This window comes from Mastacembelus armatus, chromosome 4, assembly GCF_900324485.2.
Source record: "Mastacembelus armatus chromosome 4, fMasArm1.2, whole genome shotgun sequence".
NCBI classification, from domain to species: Eukaryota; Metazoa; Chordata; class Actinopteri; order Synbranchiformes; family Mastacembelidae; genus Mastacembelus; species Mastacembelus armatus.
In genome coordinates, this window is record NC_046636.1 from 881,721 (window position 1) to 894,316 (window position 12,596).

At 48.9% G+C, this 12,596-nt stretch overlaps 1 protein-coding gene across 3 annotated transcripts in view; it reads left to right on the top strand.

The window, feature by feature from the left end:
• patj (PATJ crumbs cell polarity complex component) overlaps window positions 1–12,596 on the top strand; it is a 75,956-nt gene that overhangs the window by 58,818 nt on the left and 4,542 nt on the right. For all 3 annotated transcript variants that reach the window (XM_026323120.2, XM_026323122.2, XM_026323121.2), the window contains exons 30-40: window positions 372–568; window positions 1,358–1,449; window positions 9,015–9,081; window positions 9,862–9,954; window positions 10,084–10,185; window positions 10,667–10,732; window positions 10,895–10,970; window positions 11,081–11,187; window positions 11,801–11,884; window positions 12,057–12,250; window positions 12,359–12,506. In XM_026323120.2, the coding sequence (XP_026178905.1) occupies window positions 372–568; window positions 1,358–1,449; window positions 9,015–9,081; window positions 9,862–9,954; window positions 10,084–10,185; window positions 10,667–10,732; window positions 10,895–10,970; window positions 11,081–11,187; window positions 11,801–11,884; window positions 12,057–12,250; window positions 12,359–12,506 (1,226 nt within the window). The remainder of the gene's footprint in view (window positions 1–371; window positions 569–1,357; window positions 1,450–9,014; window positions 9,082–9,861; window positions 9,955–10,083; window positions 10,186–10,666; window positions 10,733–10,894; window positions 10,971–11,080; window positions 11,188–11,800; window positions 11,885–12,056; window positions 12,251–12,358; window positions 12,507–12,596) is intronic.

The following is a 12,596-nucleotide window of genomic DNA, read 5'->3' on the forward strand; positions in this document are numbered from 1 at the left end:
CTGCACTTTCCTCCCTTTTATCCTCCGTTTCTTCCTCCTCCCTCACCTGTGCTCCTCCTTCCTACCTGAAGATTAGGACTGTATGTGATCATCACATCAGAGAAACGTCCAGATGTCACAGACACAGGAACCAAAGGAAAATGTGTATATTTACCTATATGAGCCTAAAAAGAGTTTATGGCAGATAAATGTCCTTCCTGTCAGCCTGTTTTCTTCCATCTCAAGCAGCTGATCCCAGTGAGCTTCACTTCAGTCACATAGATGTTCTCCTCCTCCTCCTCCTCCTCCTCCTCCTCCTCCTGTCCTGGACCCCACTAATCCTGAGGCGTTTCCCTGCTAAGCTGACGCTTCTTGTCGTCCTTGTCGTCCAGAGCGTTGGTGTGAGCGTTACGGAGACCTGCGGGGGGAGCTGCTGTGTGTGGAGCTGGAGAAAGAGCGGCAGGGTTTAGGCCTCAGTCTGGCGGGAAACAGGGACCGTTCCCGTCTCAGCATCTTCGTGGTGGGACTCCACTCTGCAGGGCCGGCTGCTCGAGACGGACGCATCCGGGTGGGAGACGAGCTGCTGGAGGTGAGGACAGGTCTGGTTTTCACTTCACAGGCTCCATACACCAATGGGTGCTGTTCCAGCTGCTCTGCCAGGACCTGCAGGTGGGACTGATGATGTTGGTGTTAACTGGACCCACCTGGGCTGGTGCACCTCATCCTCATGGTGACACACACATCAGAATGTGGGTCCAGTCCTGCAGACCCGTGGATGTCTGTCTGCTGGTTGTTTTGGACTCGTCAGGGCCCAGTGAGCTGGACTGTGACAGTCGGGCCTTTTTCACAGGCGACATTTTGACATGTCCAGGCAGGAAAAGCGTCGGTGTAATTCACGGCTTTTTCAGTGGCTGCATTTCCTTTCACAGGGTCCAGGTTTTGTGCCTGTGCAGTGGGACCTCACTGTCGCTGTTGTTACCTGTTGTTACCTGCTGTGGAAAAACAGGGATCATCCGCTAAAACTTTTTGCAGCTACTTCGTCCTTGAGCTTGTAGAATTAATGGGTTTGGTCATGTGGTGGTGAAGTTGGTGCCGTGAAACTTCTTGTTAGCAGGTTGAAGGTTGCCGGAGGGCGAGGAAGGTCATTATGCCAGTGGTCTGACTTCCACTGATGGAAGTACAAAGATGTGTGGGTGTCTATCAGACCGTCACCCTGGGGTCCAGCCCCCCACACACAGGAATATATACAGTATATGAGAAATAACCCAAACACCCTGGTGTCCTGCTCTTTGGTTTCTTCTTCCTGCTGCTGATTGCGAAGTTGTGGATTTATCTGCAGTAAAATAACAGCATCTGTTTTTTGTTTTTTTTTTGGCAGATCAACAACCAGGTCCTTTATGGGCGGAGCCACCAGAACGCCTCGGCCATCATTAAGAGCGCTGCCTCCAAGGTGAAACTCATCCTGCTCAGGTAGGTCTGCAAGGCATGCTGGGAAATTTACAATAAGCCTCCGCAGCATTTGATCAGGCTTATGCCTGGAGATGAGAACATGTCAAACCCAGACCATTGCATTATGGGTAGTTTGTAGCCTTAATGTTGCTAGTGAGTGTGTCATGGGTTTGTGTTCACTTCCTTCAGTAAAGCTTCAGTGAGGAGGAGCTCTTCTCTTTGGATTAGTGGGGTCCAGGTCAGGGGGCTAGGTCTTATGGGTGCAAAAGTCCAGTCCTTGAGGGCCACTGGCCTGCATGTGCAGCATCTGACTGGCTGAACACACCTGATCCAGGTAATTAGCAGTGGGCAGGGATAGTTGGAAAACCCCGATGTACAGGACAGATGTTGGAGGATGTCGTGCACATCCACAGATGACAATAATGGGACATATCTCCTGTGGTGAGTCGCTGTCTGTGCCGAGGATCAGTGCAGGTACATTAAACCAATTCTCAGAGAGAGAATGAAGTCAGAGGAGGTGCTGGAGTGTCTGAATGAGACACTTTCAGCCACGTCAACACACTTTTCCCTCCACCCCTGTTGTGTCAGAGGCTGGGAACTCTGAGGTGCTGAGGGAAATGGAAGTTTCAGGCTGAGTGAAAATGAAATTGCTGCAGGAGAAAAAGCACCGACCTCCTCGGCTCGTCTTCCACAGGTCGGCTTTAGCAGCTCAGGGACGTTTGATGAAAGCAGCATGAGAATTGAAAACAGTCTGTGTGCTTAAGAAACACTTCATGTCCTGTTCTCCCTGAGCACATGGCTCCCTCCCTGCCTCCACCTGCTCAGAAACCCACACCTGTATCATCAGCACGACTCTGCTGCTGGGTCCTTCAGGTCAGCTCCTCTTCAGGGTTCAGCTTTACAGCAGGGTCCAAAGGGAATTCTAATCCTCTGAAAGTCAGACGAGACAGGCTGAAAACTTTCCTGCAAAGCCCTGATCCACAAAACTGACAGAGGAACACCAGCTCCAAAGCCACATCCACAGTGACAGAGACAGACTCTCGGCCTTTGGAGCTGGTTTTTGAACGAACACATTGTGGACTGACAGCTGCTTTTTTAGGGCTATAAACATGCTGCTGCTGTTACACACTGATTCACAGCTCCTGCAGTGAAATCAGTGGAAGCAGAGCAGCTGTGAGCTGTGACGAGTTTTATTTTCAGTAAAAGTGCAAATATCATTTCCTTTAGTGGATTATTACAGCCAAGTTTCAGTTTTTCTGCTTAATGCAGTAACATTTGCAGTAGTGCTAATACTGCCAGCATACGGCTGATCTAATTCTGGTTTATTGTAATGTGCTCAGTCTCCGAGGTGAAGATATGTGTCTGTTTGTAGAGATGCACAGGAATTTCAGTGTTTCATGAACCGTAAATAAACGTGAACAGTCACTTCATCTAAATTACATTTGGCCCATTGCACATGTGGTGCAGCAGAAGACACTGCACCTCATCATGGAAAGACACTGACTCACACCAAGTCAGATGAGACGTCATTAAAAATTGTATAAATCATTAGTTAGACACCAACATAATTCTAAGTGACAGGTTTATGTACAGGAGGTGAAATAACCTGTTCTGATAAACCTTCTGTGTGAGGCCCCGTCCACTCAGCAGAACCCACTCAACAGGAAATACACACAGTATTTTCAGTTGTTGATCATGTGACATTTGATGTGTCTGTTCCCATGATTCCCTGTGTGTCAGACGTCTGCAGCTTGTGTTTGGCGAGCTCACTGCACCATGACGGTGTTTTTTGGAATGATTGGATCCGGTCGGCGTGTCGAGGCAGGAGGACACTGCCGCTCTCACTGTGTTCAGCCAGGTGACGAAATCTCGTTACAGACGCGTCCATGGGCCGCCGCTGAATGATTTATCTCCGGTTAGAGGTCGCCACAGCAGTGAGCAACGGGGCGCTGAGGGGGCAGAGGCCTGGAGCACAGAAACCATTAACTGGTGCTGTGCTGGCCCGGCCCTCTGCACGTCTGACCGCGAGTGTGATAATATAAAGGAGAAACGCTACTTCATTGGTTTGCAAAACAGAAGTTTAATGGAAAATAAACACAGCTTCAGAAATCACAACACTCGTCATAGGAGCCGGTTTTTCTCCGTAGAGACAAAAATAATGAATAGCTGGATAAAAAACAGCTGGAGAATACTGGATCAAAACAGCTGGATGAAAACAGCTGGGGGATGCTGGATGAAAACAGCTGGGGGATGCTGGATGAAAACAGCTGGAGGATGCTGGATGAAAACAGCTGGGGGATGCTGGATGAAAACAGCTGGGGGATGCGGGATGAAAACAGCTGGGGGATGCTGGATGAAAACAGCTGGAGGATGCTGGATGAAAACAGCTGGGGGATGCGGGATGAAAACAGCTGGAGGATGCTGGATGAAAACAGCTGGAGGATGCTGGATGAAAACAGCTAGGGGATGCGGGATGAAAACAGCTGGGGGATGCTGGATGAAAACAGCTGGAGGATGCTGGATGAAAACAGCTGGGGGATGCGGGATGAAAACAGCTGGAGGATGCTGGATGAAAACAGCTGGGGGATGCTGGATGAAAACAGCTGGGGGATGGATGAAAACAGCTGGGGGATGCGGGATGAAAACAGCTGGGGGATGTTGGATGAAAACAGCTGGGAGATGGATGAAAACAGCTGGGGGATGCGGGATGAAAACAGCTGGGGGATGCGGGATGAAAACAGCTGGGGGATGCGGGATGAAAACAGCTGGGGGATGCGGGATGAAAACAGCTGGGGGATGCGGGATGAAAACAGCTGGGGGATGCGGGATGAAAACAGCTGGGAGATGTTGGATGAAAACAGCTGGGAGATGGATGAAAACAGCTGGGGGATGCGGGATGAAAACAGCTGGGGGATGCGGGATGAAAACAGCTGGGGGATGCGGGATGAAAACAGCTGGAGGATGCGGGATGAAAACAGCTGGGGGATGCGGGATGAAAACAGCTGGGGGATGCGGGATGAAAACAGCTGGGGGATGCGGGATGAAAACAGCTGGGGGATGCTGGATGAAAACAGCTGGGAGATGTTGGATGAAAACAGCTGGGAGATGGATGAAAACAGCTGGGGGATGCGGGATGAAAACAGCTGGGGGATGTTGGATGAAAACAGCTGGGAGATGGATGAAAACAGCTGGGGGATGTTGGATGAAAACAGCTGGGGGATGTTGGATGAAAACAGCTGGGGGATGTTGGATGAAAACAGCTGGGAGATGGATGAAAACAGCTGGGGGATGCTGGATGAAAACAGCCGGGGGATGTTGGATGAAAACAGCCGGGGGATGTTGGATGAAAACAGCCGGGGGATGTTGGATGAAAACAGCCGGGGGATGTTGGATGAAAACAGCCGGGGGATGTTGGATGAAAACAGCCGGGGGATGCTGGATGAAAACAGCCGGGGGATGTTGGATGAAAACAGCTGGGAGATGGATGAAAACAGCCGGGGGATGTTGGATGAAAACAGCCGGGGGATGCTGGATGAAAACAGCCGGGGGATGCTGGATGAAAACAGCTGGGAGATGGATGAAAACAGCTGGGAGATGGATGAAAACAGCTGGGGGATGCTGGATGAAAACAGCCGGGGGATGTTGGATGAAAACAGCCGGGGGATGCTGGATGAAAACAGCCGGGGGATGCTGGATGAAAACAGCCGGGGGATGCTGGATGAAAACAGCTGGGAGATGGATGAAAACAGCTGGGAGATGGATGAAAACAGCCGGGGGATGCTGGATGAAAACAGCCGGGGGATGCTGGATGAAAACAGCCGGGGGATGCTGGATGAAAACAGCCGGGGGATGCTGGATGAAAACAGCTGGGAGATGGATGAAAACAGCTGGGAGATGGATGAAAACAGCCGGGGGATGCTGGATGAAAACAGCCGGGGGATGTTGGATGAAAACAGCCGGGGGATGCTGGATGAAAACAGCCGGGGGATGCTGGATGAAAACAGCCGGGGGATGCTGGATGAAAACAGCCGGGGGATGCTGGATGAAAACAGCCGGGGGATGCTGGATGAAAACAGCCGGGGGATGCTGGATGAAAACAGCCGGGGGATGCTGGATGAAAACAGCCGGGGGATGCTGGATGAAAACAGCCGGGGGATGTTGGATGAAAACAGCCGGGGGATGCTGGATGAAAACAGCCGGGGGATGCTGGATGAAAACAGCCGGGGGATGCTGGATGAAAACAGCTGGGAGATGGATGAAAACAGCCGGGGGATGCTGGATGAAAACAGCCGGGGGATGCTGGATGAAAACAGCCGGGGGATGCTGGATGAAAACAGCTGGGAGATGGATGAAAACAGCTGGAGGATGCTGGATGAAAACAGCCGGGGGATGTTGGATGAGAACAGCCGGGGGATGCTGGATGAAAACAGCTGGGAGATGGATGAAAACAGCTGGAGGATGCTGGATGAAAACAGCTGGGAGATGGATGAAAACAGCTGGAGGATGCTGGATGAAAACAGCTGGGAGATGGATGAAAACAGCTGGGGGATGTTGGATGAAAACAGCTGGGAGATGGATGAAAACAGCTGGGGGATGCTGGATGAAAACAGCTGGGAGATGGATGAAAACAGCTGGGGGATGCTGGATGAAAACAGCTGGGAGATGCTGGATGAAAACAGCTGGGGGATGTTGGATGAAAACAGCTGGGAGATGGATGAAAACAGCTGGGGGATGTTGGATGAAAACAGCTGGGAGATGGATGAAAACAGCTGGGGGATGCTGGATGAAAACAGCTGGGAGATGCTGGATGAAAACAGCTGGGGGATGTTGGATGAAAACAGCTGGGAGATGGATGAAAACAGCTGGGGGATGTTGGATGAAAACAGCTGGGAGATGGATGAAAACAGCCGGGGGATGCTGGATGAAAACAGCTGGGGGATGCTGGATGAAAACAGCTGGGGGATGGATGAAAACAGCCGGGGGATGCTGGATGAAAACAGCTGGGGGATGCTGGATGAAAACAGCCGGGGGATGCGGGATGAAAACAGCTGGGGGATGTTGGATGAAAACAGCTGGAGGATATGTTTGTGAACTGTTGGTGTAGACAGATGTTTGCCCTCCACTGTCGCAGCCTTTTTCTTTTTCTGCTTCTGCCTGTGGATTCTTCTCATGTTCTTTCTGTCTTTAATAACTCATTTATAATGTGACGTAAATTGAGGGCAAAGAGGTCGTCGTCTAATCGCTGATGATTTAACAGCAGACATTTAATCAGACAGATCTTTTGACAGAATGACAGATGATAATGATCCTGCAGAGCTGATAATGATTCCCTGTTAAAGTTTAATACATGATTTCCTTCATCGTCAGGCTACAGACTTTTCTGTCTTTACATCCTGTTAGTGTGAGGAACTGATTGTTTTCCATGTTTTCTCTCAGTGAATGAAACAGACTGAGACAAAAATCAGCCGATCACTCCCATTTCAAGAACACAACACTGTCGTTACAGTGCTGAGGTTCTTTTATTATTCCGTCACCCTGAATGCCCCCTGACAGTATCGGGATCCTTTTCCACCTCCTGTCTGCTGACAGTGAACGCAGCACTGACAGAAATAAACTGCAGAGAAGCGGAAAAAACGTTTTATCAAACACAAACAGACAGAAAGAGATTTGGCAATTTTCAGCCTCAGTGTAAATAAATCCACCAAGAATTAGAGACGGTTCTGTCCTTCACAGCCTGGTTCAGAAATATGAGTAGATCTGTGTTTCCACCGTTTGGAGAAACACTTTTCCTATGAAGCCAAGAAAAATATAATGACAGAAAAAGGCCTGAGAGTGGACGAACAGGTGAAATCGAAGGCTCCCAGCAGCTGCTACCAGACGGATATGTCACTCACTGAGAGGAAAGAGAGGAACACAGGAAATGGCAGTTTTGACTTTTTGTTTTGTTTTTCTCCACATCCTTTTCTAACAGATGACTGTTTTACTGATGATAGTAGTGCAGAGGTATCTTATGATAGGCCACAATCCATTTGATTTTACTGTATATACACACATGCAGACACACATACGTCTCCAGTTTATGTGAACTCCTTTAAAAGAAAACCTGCGTTAATAAAAAAGATCTTTAATTCATGTTTTAAACAACACACCTCTGAGCCCGACAGGCCGACACTGTTTGATGTGTCCTCTGCAGCTGTTTGGAGCTTCCTCCATCAGGACCAGACCATGGTCGGGTTTTCTGGTCCTCGTTAACACTTGGGTGGATGCGCTCTGGACAAGTTCTGAATGTCTGATCCAGTGTTTTGTTTGGATGCACCCAGAGAATTGCTCCTGACTGATGTTTTGTTATATGATCCTGAAAATGATCCATTGTCATTCCTTCTGTAGGTTTTTAATTTTCCTTCTTACTTCATTCCTACTTCAATGGTTCCTCTGAGCTTTAACACCCACAATGGAAATGCCACTTTTATCCCTCTGTCAGTGCTGAGCACCAACTCTGCTGAATAACAGTGAAACCAGGATGAGGATCTTGCCTTCCTGCAGTGATTTTCCTTTGATGCTAATCTGGGAGCTCCACAGATGGCTCCATTTATTGCTGATGCCTCAAATCAAACGAGCCAGCCTCAACAGCTCCACGGCGGGTTTGAAGTGCCCTGATGGTGGATTCGTACCATATGCTGCCATGTAGCAGATGTCTTGGTGCCAGACTCCAGGTATCATCTCCCCTATCGCCTCCTCCTTCATGTCCGTTGGCAGATTTTGGAGATGTGTTGTTGGTTTAGTCATTTTCTGCTCTGTTGCCCTGGAGGCCTGTTGTTGTAGTTGTTGAAATGCTGATATGAAAAATCTTGTTTTTCCAATGATACACTCTCAGCCAACCCCTGTGGAGCTGTTTCCAAAATCATGTAGAACAAGGCACCGGTCCCATCAGGGGCTTTTATTGATCCCCAGCTCACAGAAAATGGGTTACAATGCATGGGCCCAAAACTGCAGAAACGTGCACAATAATAGTGATATGTTCACAGCTGGAATCTGGAAGGAATCAGCATTGGTGTGTCTGCAGCTGAAGTGTGTCTGCAGCTGAGGTGTCTCTGCAGCTGTGGTGCGTCTGCAGCCGAGGTGCGTCTGCAGCCGAGGTGCGTCTGCAGCCGAGGTGCGTCTGCAGCCGTGGTGTCTCTGCAGCCGTGGTGCGCCTGCAGCCGAGGTGTGTCTGCAGCTGTGGTGCGCCTGCAGCTGAGGTGTGTCTGCAGCTGTGGTGCGTCTGCAGCTGTGGTGTCTCTGCAGCTGAGGTGTAGCCTGTCCTGCCGCAGCTCTAATACAGATATACGAACAATGGGGGATACTGAAAAAATTGGACTGATGTGTATCAAGTGGAGAGGTGTGTTTGTGTGACTTTGTGTGTGTGCGTGCGTGTGTGTGTGTGTGTGTGTGTGTGTGTGCGTGTGTGTGCGTGTGCTCTCTCTACTTTAATATAAACTCCTTCAGCTCTTCAGTGAAAGGATGAAAATGTTTCTGTTTATTTTCTGCTCCTTCCCTCCTGGTTTGTTGCAGCTACAGCCTGGACTCATCTCTCTCTCTCTCTGCAGAAATGAAGACGCTATAAACCAGATGGCTGTGCCCCCCTTCCCGACTCCCCCTGCTCTTAGTCCTGAGGTAACATCACACTTTAATACAGATGCTGCCTGTAGCCAACAATGAACAATTGTCCACATACTTTTGACCATGCTCTTTTGTGCCTGTCCTGTGTGGTCAGACAGGTTGATGTCCTTCTGGTTCAGGTCTTGATTTTGAGCAGTTAAATGTGAAAATGAACAATATTTACATATTCAAACAAAGAATCTGTCTGAGAAAAGATGACGTTAAATTGAGTTTATATAGAAAAACAGGAGATTTAGTTTATTATTCAGAGCAGAGCCATTTTATATTTTCATGGTTAAGGCTGGGGGGGGTCTGCAAACTTCGACCTGAAGGTTAAATAATGGGTTGGCATTGCTGGGAGACCAGTCGTTCTACATGCTGCCACTGGTTTCTTTACATTTAAGGTTTGTTTTTAGTGCCAAGACACTTAAACACATTCATGTCTACACAGCATTATATATCTTTCAAAATAAACTACTAGTAGTTGATACATTTCCTAAAACAGAAACAGGATAAGATTCAAGCAACTGAAACTAACTTGAAACTTGTTTTGTCGTTTGATTTTCCCAGTTTTTATCTGAGACACATGTTTTTGGGTCCCTGAAGCTTTGGACGATTATGTAACATGGTAACAGGAAGAACTGGACGACTCACATTGGTGGATTCAAGTAACGCTCTGTGTGTGTGTGTGTGTGTGTGTGCGTGTGTGCGTGCGTGTGTGCGTGTGTGTGTGTGTGTGTGTGTGTGTGTGTGTGCGTGCGCGCGTGCGTGCGTGCGCGCGTGCGTGTGTGTCAGTATGTCCCTCCAGCTCCTCTTGGTGCCCCCGCCCCTACAGACGGACCCCGCCCCCCTGACAGTCTGACGCTCCACCCGTCATCGGACACACCGGTCAGTGATGATCAGTGGTCATGAAATGATTGTGTGGTAGCAGCAGGTGGAGGAGACACGGGTGTAGAAATGTCTCACTGGTCAAATCCCTGATTGATGCTGTGAGCTGATCTGTGGTCTGTTGTGCAGGACGAGACGAGCGATGAAGCCGAGCAGAACAACAGGAACAGAAACAGAAGCAGCAACAGCGGCAGCGCCCCCAAGAGTCTGATGGAGGCCGACACAAAGAAGGTACCGAGCTCTGAACGGCGCCCCCCTTCCAGCACCGACACGCTGCGGCAGTTAATGAATTCAGGAGTCAGTAATTAAAGTCTGGTTGAGGACTCTGTAAATCCTCATGGCTCGTTAGAGAAACCAGGCAGTGGCACCGTGCACGTCCTTCCCAATCCCTCATCACTGTGTGGACTCAAAGGTTCTGGTCCCACAGGAAGGAAGATTAAAACGCACATTAAAGGAAATTGCATGAATCTGCAGAAACAGTGTATTTATGCATGTTTGACAAGAAACTAAAACGAAATTACAATCAGGAGCCAGAATGATTTAATAAGTGATTTAAAGTGAAGCCTTCCTGTGTTCGAGTCAACACAGATTTCATCCTCTGTCTTTTACTCCAAACATGGCAGAAAGCTGCTTCTCCAGACTGAATCAGGACACGATCTCTTCTCCTTGACCCAGTCTGCTCAGTGTGTGTGTTTGTGTGTGTTTCCTGCAGACACCTAAAGGTGCAGAGTCTCCAGAAAATGAGCTGCAGGCTCCGAAGGCTTTGCCGGAGCAGCCGGTAACAACACAATGCTAAATTTACATCTTTAGCCAGAAAATCAGATCGAATGTTTCCGTAGCTTCATTTTCTGTCTGTGTTTCGTTCTATTGTTATCTGGTCTCTTTGCCCCTTCACTGAGCTGATCAATACGTTTGATTGAGTCTGTGTGTGTGTGTTTAGTCCTTTAGGTTACACAGTAAACAGACAGAAGTGTCTCCACCTCTGATCAGCCCCGACCTGCAGACCACCAACAGAGGTACTAACCAGGAATGTGTTAAAGAGAACAAGCCTCATTAATGTACATGGGGTTCAGGGGTTCCTAATAAACCGACCAGGTCAGACACAGGGGTTCTTCCTCTTCCTCAGACCCATCATGCTGTGCTGTGGTTCCTGGTCAGGAGACAGTGCTGGAGATCTGTAAAGGTCGATCAGGACTGGGACTCAGTATCGTAGGAGGACGAGACACACAGCTGGTAACACACACACACACACACACACACACACACACACACTAGTTTAGTCCTGTGATACAGGTCTTACCATGGAGCTGCTTTATTGAGCTTTTAGTAGAGCAGAAGCATAAAACATTACAAACAGTCACAAATATAATTATGTTTCTGTAAAGTTACAGGTTGAGTCCCTGCAGGTCATGGCCTCTAAACACAGAGCTGCTCCTCTCTGTTAAAAATCTCAGCAACAACAGTCTCCTTGAGGCGTTTTATCAAAAGATGTTTTCAATCATTTATGCATCAGTTTCTTCAGAGGTAAACACAGAATCCTTTATGTGTAGGTCTTTGGCAGTGCAGCTCCAAAACCCTGATAGTCCCCAGAATAAAACCTGCTCCTGTTCCTCTGAGTCCACCATAGCCCTGGTCTCTGCTGACAAGTGACTCCTCATTTTACGAGTCCAGCTTTGGCAGAATAAGGACTGAGGCCTGTAGTGTACTTGTTTAAAGGATCTGTCTGTGAGTAGTTTAGCTCTGTGTGTTTGCAGCCCCACAGACAGTGAGAACAGTGGAGGAGCTTCATCAGCAGAACGTTTACTGCTGCGTAAATCACCTGCACTCTGCTCTGCCCCCCCCCCAGGACGCCATAATCATCCATGAGGTGTATGAAGAAGGAGCTGCAGCCAGAGACGGACGACTGTGGGCCGGAGACCAGATACTGGAGGTACAGGCAGTACTGGTTCTGTTGGCGATGCTCCTTTGCCCTGATGTTCATTAATCTCATTCATACTGCAGCTGCTAATACTGCATTACTACTATTATTAGCTGGTATAGTAGTAGTAAGTAAGCAGTAGTACTGCAGTATTATTAGACATTACGTGTGCGTTTGTTTCCAGGTGAATGGTGTCGATCTCCGCGGTGCGTCCCACGAGGAGGCGATCACCGCCCTGCGTCAGACACCGGCCAAGGTCCGACTGACGGTGCTGAGGGATGAGGCTCAGTACAGAGACGAGGACAACCTGGACGTCTTTAAGGTGGAACTGCAGAAGAAGAGCGGTAGAGGGCTGGGACTCAGCATTGTCGGGAAGAGGTCTGCCTTAAAAACTGACACACAGACACACCTGCATTGTGACTATAAGGGGATGACTACAATGTGTGTGTGTGTGTGTGTGTGTGTGTGTGTGTGTGTGTGTGTTAGGAGTGGCAGTGGTGTGTTTATCTCTGAGGTGGTCCGAGGCGGTGCCGCTGAGCTCGATGGCCGTCTGATGCAGGGGGATCAGATCCTGTCGGTCAACGGAGAAGATACGAGACACGCCTCCCAGGAAGCTGTGGCCGCCATACTGAAGGTGTCTCTCTCACACACACACACACACACACACACACACACACACACCACAACAGTAACAAATGTATTTCTAACTAAGAGGCCAGAGACT